This window comes from Nelumbo lutea, chromosome 7 (assembly GCF_056320005.1).
Source record: "Nelumbo lutea isolate HS-2025 chromosome 7, American lotus-T2T, whole genome shotgun sequence".
Classification (NCBI taxonomy): domain Eukaryota; kingdom Viridiplantae; phylum Streptophyta; class Magnoliopsida; order Proteales; family Nelumbonaceae; genus Nelumbo; species Nelumbo lutea.
The window spans coordinates 6,293,696-6,313,793 of NC_142690.1; the positions used below are offsets into that span (position 1 = coordinate 6,293,696).

Genomic DNA, 20,098 nt, shown 5'->3' on the forward strand with positions numbered 1-20,098 from the left:
GATCGAATGATTCTGGGCCATGGTTTCGTCTTGACTCCTGAGTAATAATCCGGAGGGACCTGACACAGGCTGTAGCAAACTAGACCCCGATCGTTGATAGCATATGTACAACCAAAATATCAATACTTTTTTGAGATTTTTAGCTTGCACTCCATCTCAGAATTCAGATTTGAACTCTAGATCTATGGCAATTCAAATTTATAAACAACTCCACCTATAGCACCTGTACCCCCCATGAATTGGCATCAATTGCAAGCTGGTACCTATCCCTAACTGTATGGTGTAGTTAGGATTTCAGAGGTGGATTGAACGGTAAAACCCCTATTTAAAAATTAAAAAAAAAAAACAAACCATGTGTGAAACCAAGAAAACCCACAAAATTTCAAACCCATAATGGGCCAGCCATATAACGTGGATCCCCAACCCAACAAATTTTCAAAGCCCACCATCCAAAGCCCATTTCTCGGATGTTTTACATGTCCAGGGTCCAAAGTATGAATCTAACGTGAAGAAGGTGGTGTTCGGTTCTATTGTCATCTCGTGGATGGCCTGTTTCGGTCCATACCACTGAATGGCCAAGGAGTTTGATTGGCTATAGATAGGGATGGTTCACATTATATCGTGTATTGTCTCTGTCCATATTCCAAAATCTCAGCCTCACATATATCTCGTGAATATGGCTGATTCATAATATTTCTACACTCTATTTTGACATAATGCATCTCTTTTACGTACATTTATTTATTTTTTAATTTTAAAATTTGAAATAATAATTTTGTAATATTTTATCATTAAAATATTAATTTTAACACAAATCCGAAAATTCTCCTTCTCCATTCTTTTTTCATTTATTTAAATAATATTTTTTTAATATTTTTATCAATAAAATAATTTTTTTAAATATTTAAAATAACATTTTTAATTTCTCTTCCAAATTACAGAATACTCCAAAATCAGCTATTCCACGAAGAGACAGAGAGTAGCGTTGGGCTAAAACCTTAAAATTACAGCCTTTGAGTTATTTCATCAGATTCAAAGGTAAGACCACATCAATACATCGAAGGCCGTGATTCACAGTTTTTGCCTGCGCTGCTCCAAGTGGTGTAGCTGATTTTTTGAGCGAACCGAACGACATGTTTAGGGAGAGAGTGTAACCGCGCATTTCAGCAAGTTTTACCTGTAGATAGAACTCCGTAACCGCCACCAACGGATATGTGTGGTGGATAGCTTCTCTCTCCCTCTCTCGGTCGGAACTTGTAAGGCTTCAGTGGGCAAGCGGTAGGAGTGAAGCCATGGCGACTCTAACATTCAATCCCGCCAGAATCAGAACCCCGAGACTTCAATCTCACAAACCCATCTCCAGTTCCCTTTCCCTCTTAAAACCCAACAAAATCGTATACCCCTCCTCTCATTTCTCCACAAACCCACAAATTTCCCAGCCCATATTGTCTCGATCACGATTGAACTCTGTCTCCGAAAGCCCGACTTCGTCGCCGACAGAGAAGCCTTCAGCTTCAGCTCTAACTGATGATGAGGAAGAGTATGGGGACCCGACAGCGGAAGTGAGTTATCTGGACCCAGAAATCGATCGAGAAAGCATTTCGGAGTGGGAATTGGATTTCTGTTCAAGACCAATTTTAGATATTAGAGGGAAAAAGATCTGGGAGCTAGTCGTCTGTGACAGTACGCTCTCGCTTCAATATACCAAGTACTTCCCAAACAATGTCATCAACAGCATCACCTTGAAGGATGCCATCGTATCGATTAGCGATGATTTGGGTGTCCCTTTGCCACAGAAAATTAGATTTTTCAGGTTATACTTTTACTCTATTTTGTTTTAATGCTTTGTTGTAGTGGTGGTGGCAGTTGGTCTTCTTGTTTCATGTTCCTTGGCATTCTTCTCTTCTATGCCAGCCTTTTGAAGTTGCAATCAGAAGGATACATAGGATTGACTTGTTTGTTTTATTGATCTATAGGTCACAGATGCAGACAATTATAACGAGAGCCGGTAGGGAGCTTGGTATAAAGCCTGTTCCAAGTAAACGGGTATGTTCTTTGGTGCTTTATCTTTTTAGTTTCTCCCTCTAAAATGTAACTGAATTTTTTGAGTAAAACATGGTGACCTTCAATGGAACTGAGATGTGAAAGACAAAGATGAATAACGAAAGTTAGCATGCTTTATGCCTTCTAGTTAATGAATTCGTCAATGAATATTCAAAAAGAATGAACATAATATGCATCTTGTCAGGCCAATTAGGATTTGCATACCTACCTATGGCTAGGAAATAGTGCCAGACAATATTTTGACATGCTTACTTCATGTTAGAAGCATCCAAAATGTTGAATGAAGGTGAACACAATAAAATTAGAATCAGATAAGAAACAGTGGTTTGTGAATCCTTGTTTTAATGATTATTCAATTTACAAAAGATTTCAACTTTTTGCTATTGAAATTACATCCCATAATGGTCTGTTTGATTGCTGAGAAAATTGGACTGAGAAAGGATGGGATGAGAAATGTTGGGATGAGAAGAGGAAAATTTATTTTCTCAGTTAGTTATAATGTGTTTGTTTTCTGAGAAAATCCACTTTCTAGTGTTTGTTTTGCAAGAAATTTTATAGGAGAAAAATCATGCTAAACTATAAAAATGCATGTAATTTACTTTTATGGCAACTTGCACTCCCCAAATGTTGGGATGACAAGTTGCTTGCTCTCAAATGTTTCAACAGAATTTACATGTGCATAACCAAATCTCTACATTCAACCATCAGCAACTCCCTACAGGTTATTTTTTCCTTTCTCTTTTCCATAAATCATTATCTGCAGTTCTTAATGAAGATATGTGCTCTTTGAGGGAGTATCCAGTGCAAGAAGAATCAATTACCTCTGTGGAATAAGGGGACAATATGAGAAAATGGGAGAATATATTTGTTGTTATGGTGATTTTATATGTTCCATAACCCGTTTGTTGAACAAAGTTAGTTATTTACCTTGGGATCCAAAAGTCTATTTTGAGTTGCTCCCACTGTCATGTTTCTTTAAATGAATTAATTTTCTATTATCTTCATTCTTCGTTTTCTATGCTAAAAGTTGCAATTTTCTAATTGACTTTGCAACCATTGAGGCCATTCAAAGCATAGATTCATACATGAGCAAGTTCAATATGATGAGATGATGAAGCTGCCTCAGAAAAATTCATCCTTTCCATGAGGATAACTGAGACTACATTTGTGCGATTGTACTTTTTAAAATGTGATCAGAAAGTGCCAATGTAGGAAATAAGTCTATCCACAATTTTTAATAATAAATAAGTTTGCAATCTGGAAGTGAGGATAAATGAGACCACATTTGTGCAATTATACTTTTTAAAATATGATCAGAAAGTGCCAATGCAGGAAGCAAGCCTGTCCACAATTCCTAGTAGTAAATAAATCTATGTTCAATCTGACATTGTTACTTCCCTTTGGCTTCTCTGCCTAAAAACAGCAGCCTCCAGAAGACCTATGGAAAGTGGCAATTGAAAGGAACTGGTTTCTTCCTCTTGTAAGGAGTTTCTCATAATAGTTTATGGGCCTCTCCAAATTATTTTTGGTGGTGCTCACAATGCAATATGAGTTCAGAAAAGAAATATTCATTTTTCTTATATGAGAAAGAAGATATGTTTCAATTTTTCACTCCATTGAAGTAGATAAGCATCAATATCTTTGGCTTGGGTCCAAAGGAGCTTTGCTTTGTTGAACAGGGAGATATTTGCATAAGTTGGAACCACCGTAGGAAACAGAGAAAATACTATAATAGTCTTATAGAGATGAAATCCCCTCTAGGATGCTAATGGATATTTAAGCTCAATGTTGACAAGAATTTGTTTGTGAATCTGAGTTCAGCATATGTGTTGGGTCCATTTTTGTGAATATGCATGTGGATTGGTGATGAACTTGTTAATCTTATTATTTCCCACATTCAGAGATGTAAATGAAGCCACAACAAAAGCTTCCAGGAACACTCTGCTCCTTTGTTATGTCTCCTGTTTCAACTTTCAATTCAAGGATAACTCTTAAGTTCCATTATATGGGTAAGGAAATTTAACCAGCCAGAGTAGAAGACCAGCTAGTAGGTACACTGAGAATATGAAGCAATCAAAATGTAGACTGGGATCACACTACCCCATGTTATTACTAGTGCATCTTTAGAGAATATTGTAAAAGCATGTTCTGACCATAGGGAGTAGTTTTAATATTTAACATATACTATTGCTACAAGTTGCCTCCAATTGCTATAATTTTAATCTTTAGAGAATATTGTAAGAGTTGATCAATCTTAAAGAGAGTACAATAAGAATTGAGATTCATATGGGGGCAAGTAAAATCAAAATAATCTTCTATCAAATAACTGTATTTGGGATTTCTAATATTATTAGGTCAGTGATGTGAGAAACCACCCTGCCCCCCACCCCCACCCCCACCCCCGAATAACTGTATCTGACTCTATCAAATAACTGTATCTGGGATTTCTAATAATCTTCTATCACAACTCATCGTAGTGAACAAAATAACTTAGGTTGGGCTCTATATCCACAGGTTTCGAGTCCATCAACTTATAATTCACTTAATAAATTCCGTCTTATCACATTGAAAGCAAGCTATACCCCATCATCTGTGAAGAGAGGCAAGCACAGGGAAGAATTGAGATGCCTTATACCAGTGGAAGCCTTACTGACAGTCACAATCTTATCATTATCAATTTATAATCAAATAGCTTAGTTAATATTCCCTGGAAAACCAAAGATTTCTCCAATCTCCATATGCAAATACCTCTACATAGTTTCTGAAAAACTTTTGCCATTAGTGAAGAAGAGCCATAAATATTTAAAGACAAAGAAACAAGCATATCCAATAGGGCCAGGGGGTTTTAGAATAAGGAAGCCATTAAGGATTCATTCTTCAATTACAACAGAAGGGTGCAGCTTATAAATTCCCAAAGGGTAATAGTACATGATTGTGAAGTACTGGAAGCACACATTAACAAAAGAAAAATGAAAAGAAAAAAAAAAGAAAAACATCAATATGGATTAAAGGACCAGAATCAAATGGTAAAGTAAAATAGACAGAGCTAGTTAGGGTATATCTAACTACTGTCTGAATGAAGAAGATGTCTAATCGAAATGTGGGTGAGATTAAGAAACTGTCTGCACAGGGTACCTATCAATGCAATCTTCCCAGGGACCCTTGGGAGAAGGCTTTACATGCCGAAGAGCTTCCCAGACAGCATTGTTACACTTGAAACCACTTCCGAATGCAATCTGCTACACACGGTGACCCTTGCGCATCCTCCCCTTGGTCTCTGTGTAGGCCAACTCATACCAAATGGAGCTTGACGATGTATTTCCGAAACGGTGGAGGGACATCTGAGAAGCCTCAACATGTACCGGCATCAGCTGTAGGTTCTTCTCCAGTTCATCAATCACAGCCCTTCCTCCGGCATGTATGCAGAAATGATCGAAAGCCAGCTTGAAGTCCGGAATGTATGGCTTCACCTTTGCATTGAACAGCTTCTTCGCCACTAGAGTTGCAAAGAAGAGAAGCTGCTCACTAATTGGGAGGACAAGAGGACCGAGGGTGGTAATGTTGGTCTTCAGAGCTCCTCCAGCAATTGCTCGAGAAATTTTCTTAGCTTTTTCTTTTCTCACCGGGGCCACACTGTTTTGGTGTGACCTCGCTCACTTAATTTTGGAATCCCGCGTCCCTCTTGTTTCTCATCCCAAAACACTGTTTACCAGTAAACAAACACAAGATAGGAAGAATAATTCGGGAATATTCCCTTTTCTCATTCCTTTCTCAGCAATCAAACAGACCCTAAGCCTCTAGGTTTGTCTTGGCTGCTGCTGCAAATGTGGATTTGTCCTGCATCAGTTTAATATAGTTTTTAATTATATTAAACTACAATTAAAACAAGGGACTGTAAGGGAGAGTCTGTTTTGGGCAGTGCTGTAATGTTTGATGTTTATGGAATCAAACTTTTCTAATAAGGGTTGAATTCTGTATTTCAGGTTAATTTATCTCTAATGAAAGTTGTCGTTTCTGATAATATATATAATATATATATATATATATATATATATAGTTTTTAATTATAAATTTCAGCAAGCCTCATTTAGTGGATTATGTGAACTCAGATTTAGAGATTTACACCTCATAAGAAATTTGATATATGCCATTGCAACTATGAAGCGATTTGTTGCATCATTTGGATGTAAAGTAGGAATTCTTAAATGAGAAATTGTGAGAAGCTTGTATGTGAATAGACTTCAAATCCCTTATTAGCTGGTTGTAAACTTAAACAATGATCTTATGTTTGAAGAGCACATATATAGGGCTGTCAATGGACTGGATATTGGTCCAACCCAACTTGTCCAATATGAGTCCATTACAGATGGACCAGGTCCAATCCAATCCAGTGAATACTTTAGACCATTCTAGACTGGTCCTATTCAATGTCTGGACTGTCCAATCTGTTCAAATTGTTTTTAATTTAGATTGGGTCCAACTCAAACCTGGTCCATTAACACCCACACTCTTATTTTCTGTTAATGGACTAGATATTGGTTCAATCCAACCCAGTCCAATATAAATTCATTAAACATGGACTAGGTTCAGTCCAATCCAATAAATACTTTGGACCATTAAGTCTGGACTTGTCTAATTCAACGTCTTATTGGTCCTTCCAACCTATTCAAATTGAGTTTGATTTGGACGGGGTCCAACCCAAACCTGGTCCATTGACACCCCTATTTCCCCTACACATATGTAGTTCAATGTTGATGTATACATTTCTTGGTGATCTAGTAAAGAATAAACACTTTTTTTCTGAGACTTAAATTCTAATGTTGTTTAGTGTCTCCATGAGCATTATTTTGGTAACTAAAGTAAGAATAGAGTATATTTGAGTTGATCCTTAGCTTATTGGGTAGAAGGAAACAACCCTGAAATTAAGCATGGTACATGTGAAACTGGAAGATTAATTGATAAAAGTCTTGAAAACTCTTTCTTAAGTTAAGTATATTACATTACCATCTTGAGCAATCCTTGCATGATCGTCATCCAAGTCACAACACAAGGGGAAGTTACTGGTATAAATTAAGCTTGATCTTTTAATAGCAGTTTTGTTTTAACCATTGAATTGAATTTTCTTCTTAATTAATCTTCCACCTGAGAGATAAATGGAAAATCTCCCTTGTCCCCTCTTGTCTTCATCATATTATATAATACAAGGTTCTTTCCATGGCATTCCTCTTATAAAACATCATCTAAAACTAACAGTGGATCTTGTACCCCATCGGAAGCTTAAATGTTGCAATCGAAGAAGTAGAAGAGAGAAGAAGACCAAGAGGTGCTGATAATGTCGAACTGAATAACCCAGTCGACAATACTATTATTTATATTAGACTATAGTACAATGTTACAAGAAATGTCCGGAATGCCCCTAATTAGTGATGGGACACCTAGACTACTTAAAACAACAAACAAACTTAGGCCCATTAACACAGGCCCAGTACATAACAACTTAAACACAAATACAGACTAATAAGAACACTTATCAATCGAACCATCAATACATAAAACCCCTCAACCTAACACTCCCCCTCAAGCTAAGCATGGATGTCAATCATGTTTAGCTTGCCAAGAAGGTCCATGAATTTTGCTGCAGCCAACCCTTTAGTCAGTACATCTGCAATTTGCATCTCAGATGGGGAGTATAAGGAATGCAGAGTTCTCCCGAGACTATTCTCTCTCTAACAAAATGTCGATCAATCTCAATATGTTTTGTCTTGTCATGTTGCACAGGGTTATTTGCAATGTTGATGGCCGCCTTGTTGTCACAATACAGTCTGAGAGGACCCTCAGCTTTAATGCCAAACTCATTTAGAAGAGTCCTGAGCCATAAGAGTTCAGCAACCCAGTGAGCCATAGCTCGATATTCAGCTTCCGCACTTGATCTAGCAACAACATTCTGCTTTTTACTGCACCATGTAACCAGGTTCCCTCCCACAAATGTACAATAACTTGAAGTTGATTTTCTGTCCCCAACAGAACCGACCCAATCTGCATCAGTATAAGCTTCAATTTCAATTTTATTGTTTTTTCTGAATAGAATTCTCTTTCCTTGGAATGCCTTCAAGTACCTGAGAATCCTTTCAACTGCTTTCATATGAGGGATCTTTGGAGAGTGCATGAACTGACTGACAACATGCACCACATAAGCAATATTTGGTCGAGTGAGAGATAAATATATCAGCTTCCCTACCAATTTTTTGTATCTCTCTCTATCATAGTAGTCCTCCCCTACTAATTCCTGTAGGTCATGATTCTGTTCTATTGGAGTATCTGCTGGTCTACACCCTATCATATCTGTCTCCTCTAGAAGGTCAAGAACATACTTCCGCTGACATATGTAGATCCCCTCTCTTGACCTAGCAACTTCAATCCCGAAAAAATATCTCAAATGGCCCAAGTCTTTGATCTCAAATTCAGAGGTTAAAAACTCCTTCAGTCTTTTGATCTCTTCCAAGCCATTTCCAGTAATCACCATATCATCCACATAAACAATGAGTGCTATAAGTTTTCTATCCTGTCTCCTTATAAATAAGGTATGGTCTGCACCACTCTGAGTGTACCCAACTTTCTTCATGGCCCCACAAAGCCTCTCAAACCATGCACGAGGAGACTGCTTTAAACCATATAATGCTTTCCTCAGTTTACACACCTTTCTACCAAAGTCATAGCCTGGTGGAGGTTTCATAAATACCTCTTCATGAAGGTCATCATTTAAGAAGGCATTCTTCACATCCAGCTAAATGAAGTTCCCATGAAAAATTTGTTGCTAATGACAATAGAACCCGAATTGTGTTGAGCTTTGCTACTGGGGCAAATGTTTCTTTGTAGTCAATCCCTTTTTTCTGAGTAAACCCCTTTGCTACAAGCCTGGCCTTGTACCTTTCAATGGACCCGTTATCCCTATGCTTTACAGTAAACACCCACTTGCACCCAACAATGCTCTTCCCCTCTGGTAGATCTACTAATTCCCAAGTTCTTGCTTTCATTTCTTCATTCATAGCTTCTTTCTACCTTGGATCAGACACGGTCTCTAAGTACCTAGAAGGAACATGAACAGAGGAAAGAGCAGACACAAAGGAGTGATAGGCTGGAGATAAATGTGAATAAGAAACAAAATCAGCAATGGGATGCAGAGTGGTACAAGAACGGATAGGCTTACGAAGAGCAATAGGAAGATCCAAATTAGAAGTATGAGTGTTGGAATTACCTTGGATTGCAAAGACAGATTGATACAAGTCCAACTGGTTGTTGTCATGAGTTTGAGGGCCCTTTTTCCTTTTGTTGTAGGTGATTCGTATCTCTTTTTGTTGCCTACTGGAGCCTTCAGGGACATCCGCAGTATCAGGAGAAGTAGTCGGCACAGTGGGAGCCTCACTAGGTTGACCCAGGATGCCACAACTAGGAGTAGAAGAAGAGGATGGAAGGCCTGAGGCAGATAAGGGAACAAAAAAAGAGGGAGAATGAGAATCCTCTTCTATCCCACTAGTCTCCCCCTGAAGAGGATTCTGAGAAGACTGAAAATAGGGTTGAGACTCAAAAAAGACCACATCTCTGGTAACATACTTCCTCTTGGAGTCAGGATCATAACACATAACCCTTTTGCGTAGGAGAATACCCCAAAAATATTCCTTTCATAGCCCGAGGATCCAGCTTGGTCTTCTTTGGATCCTTCACATGTATGAAACATATACAGCCAAAGACCCATGGAGGAAGAGGAAAGTCTGGAAGAGTAGGACATAGAATAGAGAAAGGGGTTTTCATACCCAACACCATAGATGGCATCCGATTTATCAGATATGATGCAGTAAGTACAGCTTGAGACCAATATTGCTTGGGAACCTTGTGCTGGAATAGTAAGGCTCGAGCTGTCTCCAATAGATGTCTATTCTTGCGCTCAGCAACCCCATTCTGCTGAGGGGTATAAGCACAAGATGATTGATGTAACATGCTAGCATCTTCCATGAATAAGTTCCAAGGATTTTTCAAAATATTCAGCAGCATTATCTGACCAGAATTGCTTAATCTTCTTATCAAATTGTGTTTCAATCATTTTGCAAAATGCCATAGTTATCCGTGGCACTTCATCTCGTCCTTTTAACAGGTAGATCCATGTGCATCGAGAGTAGTGGTTAATAAAACTGATAAAGTAACGAAAACCATCAATATAAACAATAGGTGAAGGGCCCCAAACATCAGAATGAACCAAATCAAAAGGAGCTCGAATTTCATTACTAGAAATTGGATAAACAGTTCTACATTGTTTTAACATTTGACATACTTCACAGACTAAACTCTGACTTGAAATGCCCTTAAACAATTCGGGAAACAACATTTCTAATGAAGAGAAAGGTAAATGACCTAGCCTAGCATGCCACAGATGCAACCTAGCTATTGACTCCACACTCTCCGGACTACTAGCAGTAAAGGCTTGTAAGGCTGAACAGATATCTGCATCAAAATAGTAGAGGCCTCCATACTCATGACCACTCCCAATCGTTCTCCTCGTCAATCTGTCCTGAAAGACACAATGAGTAGAAAAAAAGCTTATACTACAGTTCAAATTTTTGGTAAGTTTTGAAACAGACAAAAGATTTGAGGTGAGACTGGGAATATGTAGGATTGATTTAAGAGAGAGGTCCTTGCTTAGGTCAACCACCCCTTTTCCAGAGATGGTGGAGAAAGACCCGTCAGCAACTCTCATCTTATCCTGACCAGACAACAATTGATATGAAGAGAATAAGGAGGACATATGTGTCATGTGGTCAGTTGCACCGGAATCAATAGCCCAAGAAGTAGAGTCAATAGAACTAGTTGCACTAAAGGCAGAGACTATACCTGATTTGGCAAGAGAGGAGGAAGCAAAAGAATTACTCCTTAGACGGGTTAAAGCCCAACTAAGGACCTCTACCTGACTAGCAGTGAAGCCCAAGGCACCGGCTCCATAGGAATCAGCAACCTGACCCATGGGAGAAGTCACTGTTGGTATACTCTATGAGTTGTCACCATTGTTACTAGTGACAAGGTTCCCACTTGCCGCATGACTCTTCTGTTGCTTCTTGTCCCACTGTGCCGGTTACTTCACCATTGTTACTAGTGACAAGGTTGTCACCATTGGTATACTCTTCTGTTGCTTCTGTGAGTTGTCAATGCAGCTGGCTTCAGGTGTGGATACAGGACCGAACGCTTTTCTTTCACATGTCTCTCACCCCCACAATGAGTGCACTTAAGATGCTTCTTTTCTGGATGTCTGTTTCCCTTAGTAGAAATCAGGGCTGAATGGTCTCCAAGTTGTTCAACTGGTTGAATCTGAGAGTCAACTTGCATCTCCTTTCTCCTCGCTTCTTCGTTCCTTACCAGATAATAAACATGGTGTAACTCGGGCAGTTCATCTCTTCCTAGAATTTGTGACCTTATGCCCTCATACACTGGTTCCAGGTCAGCCAAGAACTTAAAAGCTCTGTTCTCTTCAACCTTCTTATCATGTCTCTCCTTGTCCCTGGCATTTTCTCAGTCCAAAATCAAGTGATGGTCAAGTTCTTCCCAAAGTCCTTCCAGAGTTGCAAAGTATGTTGCAACTGTCATATTCCGTTGCCTTAAGGCAGCAATGTCATTCAATCTGTAGATTCTAGCATTATTTTTCCTCTGCCCATAGGTTTTAGACACTTTTTCCCAAATCTTGGCTGTTGTGGGAAAGTGTTGAACAGTCCTAGCAACTCGTGGAGTAACTGTGGCATTCTCCTTGCGCCACACTGCATACTCCGTACTGCCAACTTCAGGTTCCTTCTTATTCCCATCTAAGTAGCCTGTGAGATCACGGGAAGTAATAAAAAGCATTGCAGAAACTGACCACTCCCTGAAGTTGTATTCATCCAGCAGCACACTTGTAATCTGCAAGCTGTACAGATTCGGGTTTTCCAGGTTTGAAGACCTCCCACCAAGTCTGTTATCTCTAGAAGAGACCTCTCCTGATACTGAAGACATCTTTGCTGCAGACACTGTGTAGACAACACTGTTGAGACTAGCCGAAGTGATAACAGTGCTGAAAAGAGACTAGTTGCAGTATTGAAGAAGGTTCTGATAGCCCACTGTTTCAGACTTGCTGAGACTGACACAGCTCTGAAGTAGTTCAGTAACAGCAGCAAATTGGGTGTACTGTGAGCAGGAAACCGACCTGAAACTGAGAGCTCACACCACTGCACTATGCAGACTTCTCTTGAGCTTCGATTACTGCAACTGTAGAGAGTGTTCCTCCCCCTACAGCCAATACTAGGACTGCAGAAATCAGTCCTCAAACTAGATCTGCCCTATACAGACCTCTCTTAGCAGCCGAATAGCTACTAACTAATAGAAACAGGAAAGTGCTCCCTACAATCAAGGGAAACCCTAGGTTCGAACCTTGTAGTGTTCTCCTCACCGCAGCAACCAAGATAAAACAAAGAAAGAAAGACAGCAAGAGAGAAGAGATGGCGTCGGCTGCAACCAGGAAAGTGCTCAATGCTCTGATACCATGAAAGCTGAAATGTTGCAGTCGAAGAAGTAGAAGAGAGAAGAAGACCAAGAGGTGCTGATAATGTCGAACTGGATAACCCAGTCGACAGTACTATTATTTATATAGACTACAGTACAATGTTACAGGAAATGTCTGGAATGCCCTTGATTATGGGACACCCAGACTACTTAAAACAGCAAATAAACTTAGGCCCATTAACACAGGCCCAGTACATAACAACTTAAACACAAATACAGACTAATAATAACACTTATCAGCCGAACCATCAATACATAAAACCCCTCAACCTAACACCCATGACCAACATTTTTGAGTTCAATTGCAAATGAGACTCCATAATGTTTCAATATGGTTGGTCTGGTTGCTTGCATGCATATATAATGAAGTGTGCTTTGGTTCCCAGGTGGATATTCTGCTATTCTATCATATTCTTCTGATGATCATTTGTTATTGCAGTGTTTGTCACTACTTCTGTGGCTGGAAGAGCGTTATGAGACTGTCTATATTCGTCATCCTGGATTTCAAAAAGGATCAAAGCCACTTCTGTCATTAGATAATCCCTTCCCAATGGATCTTCCTGAAAACCTTTATGGGGAGAAATGGGCCTTTGTCCAGTTACCTTTGTCAGGCATGTGAATCACTTCTTTGATGATTTCCATTACTTTCTCTTAAGAGTTTTGTCTCTTCTAGTAAGCATGCAATGCATTTATAATATTGCATATAACCAGTGTTGCATGGACCTCCTAAATGGATGGAGTATCTGTGCTTTTTTTATAAGAAATGGTAACTTTCATTAAAGATACTAAAAGGAGAGTACAGTTATCACCACCTAAAGGATGGGTGGAAAATCAGAATAAAAGTCTTACATACAAGCCCAAAACAAAGTCTCCCTAATAACTCCTTGCTTAGCTAATGTGTCAGCCATTCCATTTGCTGACCTTCTTACCCAATTAAATTGCACCCCAAGTTCCTTTGCCAAGCTAATAATCTCTCTTAGAAGCTGTCTAAGTGACCATACTCCCAAGTTTCTAGATTGCATCCACCCTATTACCAGATTGCAGTCTCCTTCCACTTCTAAGTGCTGCATACCCCATTGCTTTTCCAATTTCAGTCCTTGAAGTAAGGCCATGACTTTTGCCCTCAAAGAATCTCCCACCCCAATTGGGCCCGAGTAAAGGGCCAAAACTCAGGATGAAGTATCTGTGTTGAAGACACATTAGAGTTGAACAATCCATGGATTCTTGAAGGATACTTTTATATAAGATTTTTTTTTTCTTTTTTAACCTTTTTTATTCAACTCAATGGAACAGATAATGTACACATTAAATTTAATTTCCATATAAAATGCTATTAAGTAACAAATATTTCTATAGGTTTAAAATGTTAAAAGTTCAACAAACATGGACTGTCTTAATAGTTTATACTTTTATGTAGACCTGTCCCTGAGTCCTTGTTTTTATGTCGTGTTGAGTCAGACTCCTGGGCACACACACATCAAGTTCTGATTCCCATGTATCTCTCTATACAATACTACATATAACATGACCATTTTAAGTAGCGTTGCTTTCATATTTTAGGCTTTTCTGTTATAATCATTACTACTTGCAAAAAACATCCCATACAGGGATCAGTTAGGCAGGAATTCAATGAGTTGTATGTGGTAATGGAGGTATCTTCTTTGTTTGATATGCATTAAAATGGTAAATATCACTGTATATTAATATGGATGATAATTGGTATCAAATAAAACACAAAGTGAAACCGCCAATGGATTGTCATCCAATATGTTCACCATGCAATACTTAATATCATCATATATCACCCAAATCTTATCCTAACTATATGGGGTCAGCTACACGAATCCTGTTCCGCCATTCCTTTCTGTTTAATGACATATCCATCTCTAAATTATGGGCACTTAAATCATTTCTTGCAATGCTTAACACATACATACATCATAACTAACTCACATCTAAGTCAAATTTTATTTTATATATATGTATGCTACATACATATATACATCATACAGTCATTACTTGTTCCAATGGTTTACGTTCTAGCTTCAATTGCAATTCTTTTACTATCTAGATTGCTAACAATAAATATGGCCTTTACAAGAAAGTGAGTCTTTTTTTTTTTTTTTTTAACTTTCAGCTGTCCAGGAGGAGGTCTCATCTTTAAGGACAAGGTTCACCTTTGGTGCAAGCTTAGATTTGGACCTCTTGGGAATTGAAATTGATGATAAGACATTGATTCCAGGACTGGCTGTTGCATCTTCACGTGCTATACCTTTAGCAGGTATATATGCCCTTAATGATAGATGTCTTGACAATAAAATCCATAAAATATTCATTTGACACCTGGAACATGACATTTCCATACTGTACTTCTCTGAGGCATGAGGGGTCTATATGCTATTTGTGTAAATGCTAATTTATTTCATCTGAAGAAAGATAACTTTTCATCTATATCAGTCATTATGTTATTCACATCCTCTGCACATGATTCAAATGATGAACTACAAAATCCTTATATGTTAAGTATTGCATTCCCCTTCAATTCAAGGATTACCTTCTTAGACATTTATATGATTGAATTAGTACTGTTTGCTCAAGTGAGAGGCATCTGACCCGTGGTGCCATGCAAATGAGGATGAAACACAACGAAGAGAAATTCCAGCCCACATATGGAGACCAGAAAAAGGACTTGCACTGAAAGAATTAGTATTGATATTTCCATTTCTTTTTTGGTATAGTCGTCTATATTGACCTATTTGGTGCTAAAAGATCTAACAGTTACATTCATTTTTTTTTTTTGGCTTTTGGCAGAAAATCTCTTCCTTCCAGGACAAGTTGTGGTTTCTTTTCTGAAATTTTAGTATTTTCATCACCATATTGGATTGAAAAATATAAATTTTCAATGAAATGATTGTATGTTTTAACATTCAAGTCTATGTGAAACAATTAAACTTTATAATCTTGAATACAACATAGACCTGGCTTGTGGAATGAATGAAGCCATACATCACGGAGGTTGGAGTTATGCTAACTGTCAAAACCTTCATTATCATGGAAACTTTGAGTAGACCCTTTTTTACTTAACTATGCTATATGGCATTGATTATCTGTATTCTTTCCGTATTTTTATATTCATAGCAGAATTATCAAGTCTGATATTGGAAGACTCACACTTCTCAATGAGGTAGAAAGAGTATTAAGATAATTCCTGATGATGCACTTATTTGGATGCTTCTATACCAATAAATTTTATGAGGCTCTTAGAAAGAGTATTCTGTATTCTTTTCTCTTTTTCTTCTTTTTTCTTTCTTTTATGAGGCTCTTAGTGACTCTTGGAAGATAAGTGTGTTTGTCTTCCTCCTGTAAATTTTCTACTGATGATTAATGGAAGTGTTATTGATAAAAAAAAAATACCAATAAATTTTAATTTACAGGTCCATATGGTTAAAACTAATAGGGTCATTGCATTATAACCATAAATACTCTTAGTAATAGCTGTTCGCCCTGTTAATAATGGAAACCTTCCAGTTATCTAAGGCCATAAATATAATTATAATATTAGTTTAATGCCATTTATGTGTGCTAGTTAAATGCATTATATTTTTTGCAACCATGGTATAATCACATACACTATTTAAATGTAAAAAGGTTCACTAGTTGGATCAAGTAGGAGCTTGCCTACTTGAGACCACTTATTTCTGCTATGTAGAGGGATCTTGTGGCTGATCCAGACCATCCATTAGACAAGGGACCCAGTGGATTGGCCACATGTTCAATCCCACAGTCCATATGCGTGATTTTCACAACTAGTGCTAGTTGTGAAAGGTGTTTGGGGTCAATCTTCTTTTCTCCATGAACAGGGTGTTTGGGTCAATTTTCTTTTAGCAAGCTGTTTTTTGTACTTTTCCCTCTTTTCTAGTAAAGATGAATTGAGCAACCAAATTATTGGCCTATTAAGTTGTTAGCTTTTGAGTGTTAACGTGCATGGTTTTTTTTCCCTTTTTTTTCCATTTCAGCTTGGATGAATGGATTGGAGGTTTGCTCAGTTGAAGCTGATACTTCCCGGGCTGGCTTGATTCTATCAGTTGGAATTTCTACTCGGTATATCTATGCTACTTACAAGAAAACTCCGGCAACAACTCAAGAAGCTGAAGCTTGGGAAGCAGCGAAGAAGTCATGTGGAGGCTTGCATTTTCTTGCCATCCAAGAAAGCTTAGATTCAGATGATTGCGTTGGGTTTTGGCTCCTCTTGGATTTGCCCCCCCCTCTTGTATAATTTGAGCTGACATTTCCATTATCCATGATTCACTCTTAAATGTTACTTCTCATCCATATTGTGCTTAGGCCAATGGTTGCAGGAGAAAATGCACTCCCACTTATTAGCTCTTTAGGCTGCATTTGGAAACGATGCAAATGGAGTGTAAATCCTGGTTCAGGGTAAATTTGCACTCTGGTTCACTTTTGCCTTTTTTTTCTTTATTAGTAAAAAGAAGTTTCATTAATGTAAAGAAATTACAGGGGTTATAGTTTATGAGTAGCCTCGGCTACCCCATTACAGTGCATCCACTAGTAAATTTACTTTTCGCTTGTACAGTTGAGCCCAGAAACAATGATCCCTGTTCATCATAATACTTTCAATCATTTCTGCCTTGCATCTTTCCTTATCTTCAAACAATCTCCAATTTCTTTCCTCCCATGGTACCCATAGTACTGCTGCCCTTGTGCATCTCCACATCATTCTCCCTCTTTGCTTTGGCCATCTAAAAGTAGATGGCGCAAACAATCTTTCCAAGCTCATCGGGGTGTCCCACCTGCATCCAAATAGGTAGAAGAACCAATCCCAAATGCTACTAGCAAGAGGACAGGCAACAAGAATATGAAAAGCATTCTCACCATTTGACTTACATAAATAGCACCAATTTGGTGAAAGGCACCAACCAGGTCTTTTCCTCTGCAACAAATCACTAGTGTTAATTGCATTATGATATACTTCCCAACAAAAAGCACCACTTTGTGAGGGACAGGTCGACACCAAACTTCCTGTAAATGAAAAGGGTTCCCCAGGTTGGGCAAAGACTTGAAAAAGGAGGCACAACTGAAAACACATGAAGGATGGGGAGACCAAAGTCTAGTGTCTTGTTTAGAAGTGTCAAGCCACACCCCATCAAGCACCTGAAGTAGAGAAGACAAAGAATCCAGTTTTGAGTCCCTGACACTTATGGGAAGTCCCAAGTTCCAAGTTAGACCAAACAAAGGTGGGGAGGGGGCAAGAAAATCAGCAACCGGTCTACCTTTAGGGATGAAAGAGCAAAAATTGAGGGAAAGAGGGTTTTTAAAGAAGACTCTCCCACCCAAATATTTTCCCAGAATTTGATTTTGTTACCTGAATTAAGATCAAATCCGATATGACTAAGAAACGATGGGAGAAATCTGTGAATTGCCTTCCATGGTGAATAGCTCAATGCCCTGCTGTTCCATGGTGAATAGCTCAATGCCCTACTGGAAACTCCAGCATCCCATCCACTCCCTGAGAGCCCATGTATACTGGTTACCACTTTGTGCCAAAGCTAGACCTATTCATGGGCTGGGTGGCCCGACGGGCCAGCCTGGCCCCTAAACGGGCTTGAACAGGTATATAAGCCCGCGAGCTTAACCTCAGGCCAAAAAGACCAACTCGCAATAAATTCGAGCCGGGCTCGGGATTTGCCAAAATAGCCCGGCCTGAGCTTGGCCCGACCTATAAATAAACCTAAAAACCCTAGTTGAATACCCCTCTTTTTTTCACCTCTTTCCCTTCTTTTTCCAACCAAATTCTTCTTCTCCACATCCTCTTTCCCTTCTTTATATATATTTTTTAATATAAATAAATTTTGAATTTATATATTTTCTTAATGTAAATAAATTCTTATTCATATTGATTATTGAATAGGGAAATTTTCTAATTTGTTTTATTAGGTTGGGCTTCGGGCTTTTTATTAGGGCCGGGCTCGGGCTCGGGCTCGGGCCTAATATATTTCTATTAATGAAGAGTAAAAGCCTAGCCCGAGCCCGGCCCGGCCCGGCCCATGAACAGGTTTAGCCAAAACCTATCTGTCTCACCTGGGAGTCTCCATAACCACTTGCCCAAGAGAGCTTCATTCCTCTCCTTAAGTCTTCCAATGCCCAGCCCTCCCAAATCCTTCCTTCTAGTCACTACTTCCCATCTAACTAGATGATCTCTCTTCTTCTCATCAGGTCCCCACAGAAAATCCTTCCTTCTAATCACTTTTGCCTGTGTTTGGCAACATTACACTTATGCATTGACAAATGACAGACCGACGCATATTTACATTGATAATTAGATGTAAAGGCTCAGTTTGGAAGGAGTACAAATACAAATATGTACATTGCAAATACATACAAAATACAAGGTTTTGCACTCTACATATTTGTATTTGCACTCATTCCTAACTGAGCCAAAAGTACATCAATAAAAACGAAGTAAATTTGCATTCAAATGGGTTTTTGATAAAAAAAAAACATATGTTTTATTGAAATTCATGTTTGCATCCATTACAGCTAAAAGTAAAGTAAATGTCAATGCAAAATTAACCTAACTTTGCAATTTATATGAACCATTTTATACTCTACATATTTGCATTCACACTTATTTGCATCGTTTTCAAACAAAACCTTAGGAATGCCAATGTCATGGTGAACCAAACCAATCCATTTGAGCTAACCCTGATTCTAAACTGATCTACCCCATGAAACGAAGTCCAGAGGGTTTGCTTGGGACTGTACCCAGTTAAAACGGTTCCTTACGGCTAACTGCCTAATGCCTATTGAGACCAATTCCTGACCATAAGCAATTAATAAAGTGAAAAAGAAGAAACAAGAATCAGTTGGTTGATGAGACTCTTGTGACAAGGGTATTTATTGGAGAATCAGTATGAGAATAGAAAAAGAATATCCAGAACAGACACCAATAAGAGCTTGTCACCTCAAAGCATACTGTAACATTTTAACCTCCACATGTCAAAGTAGAAGGAATGCTTATGTAATTTAATGTCCTTACTAGTTTGCTTATGCTGCACTCAAAACCTAGTCCCTATTGCAATCATTGACAGCCTTCTATGCTGTGCTGCAAATAATGTAATTCAGTTATCCCTAGACAATTAAAATGTGACTGAGTTAGGGGAGCCAGAAGGTATTGACCTACCCAACTTGAGCTTTAGACATAGCCCACAACCTACTTAAAATCTTTTTTCAGTAAATGACAAAATAATAATCATTTCAGTTCAATCACTTCAGCTGTTACCAAACAGCCCTGAATTAGAGGGTAGCCACTAAACTCAAAAATAAAAAAAGGCCAAAGTTAGTATCCAATCCACCCCTCCCAAGGTCATGCATACCTAAGCTAAACTGCACATGTACCCTATTGCTCAGAATCCCCTACAAGCAAAAATTCTGTTCATTC

The 20,098-nt window shown here is 38.5% G+C and overlaps 1 protein-coding gene across 1 annotated transcript; it reads left to right on the plus strand.

Annotated features, from left to right (window-relative positions):
* Positions 1-963: 963 nt before the first annotated feature.
* Positions 964-17,201, plus strand: ATAB2 (RNA binding protein). Its single transcript, XM_088954019.1, has 5 exons — positions 964-1,813; positions 1,977-2,046; positions 13,079-13,250; positions 14,777-14,920; positions 16,656-17,201. Exons 1-5 carry the CDS (start codon positions 1,293-1,295, stop codon positions 16,913-16,915), a joined length of 1,167 nt encoding a protein of 388 aa, XP_088810145.1. The 5' UTR covers positions 964-1,292; the 3' UTR covers positions 16,916-17,201.
* The last annotated feature ends 2,897 nt before the right edge of the window (positions 17,202-20,098 follow it).

Bases quoted from the DNA above. Each gene is read 5' to 3' on its own strand.
- ATAB2 (XM_088954019.1), top strand. From the start codon at position 1,293: ATGGCGACTCTAACATTCAATCCCGCCAGAATCAGAACCCCGAGACTT. The intron at 2,047-13,078 runs GTATGTTCTTTG...TTGTTATTGCAG, and splicing joins AGCCTGTTCCAAGTAAACGG to TGTTTGTCACTACTTCTGTG. The intron at 13,251-14,776 runs GCATGTGAATCA...TTTAACTTTCAG, and splicing joins TGTCCAGTTACCTTTGTCAG to CTGTCCAGGAGGAGGTCTCA.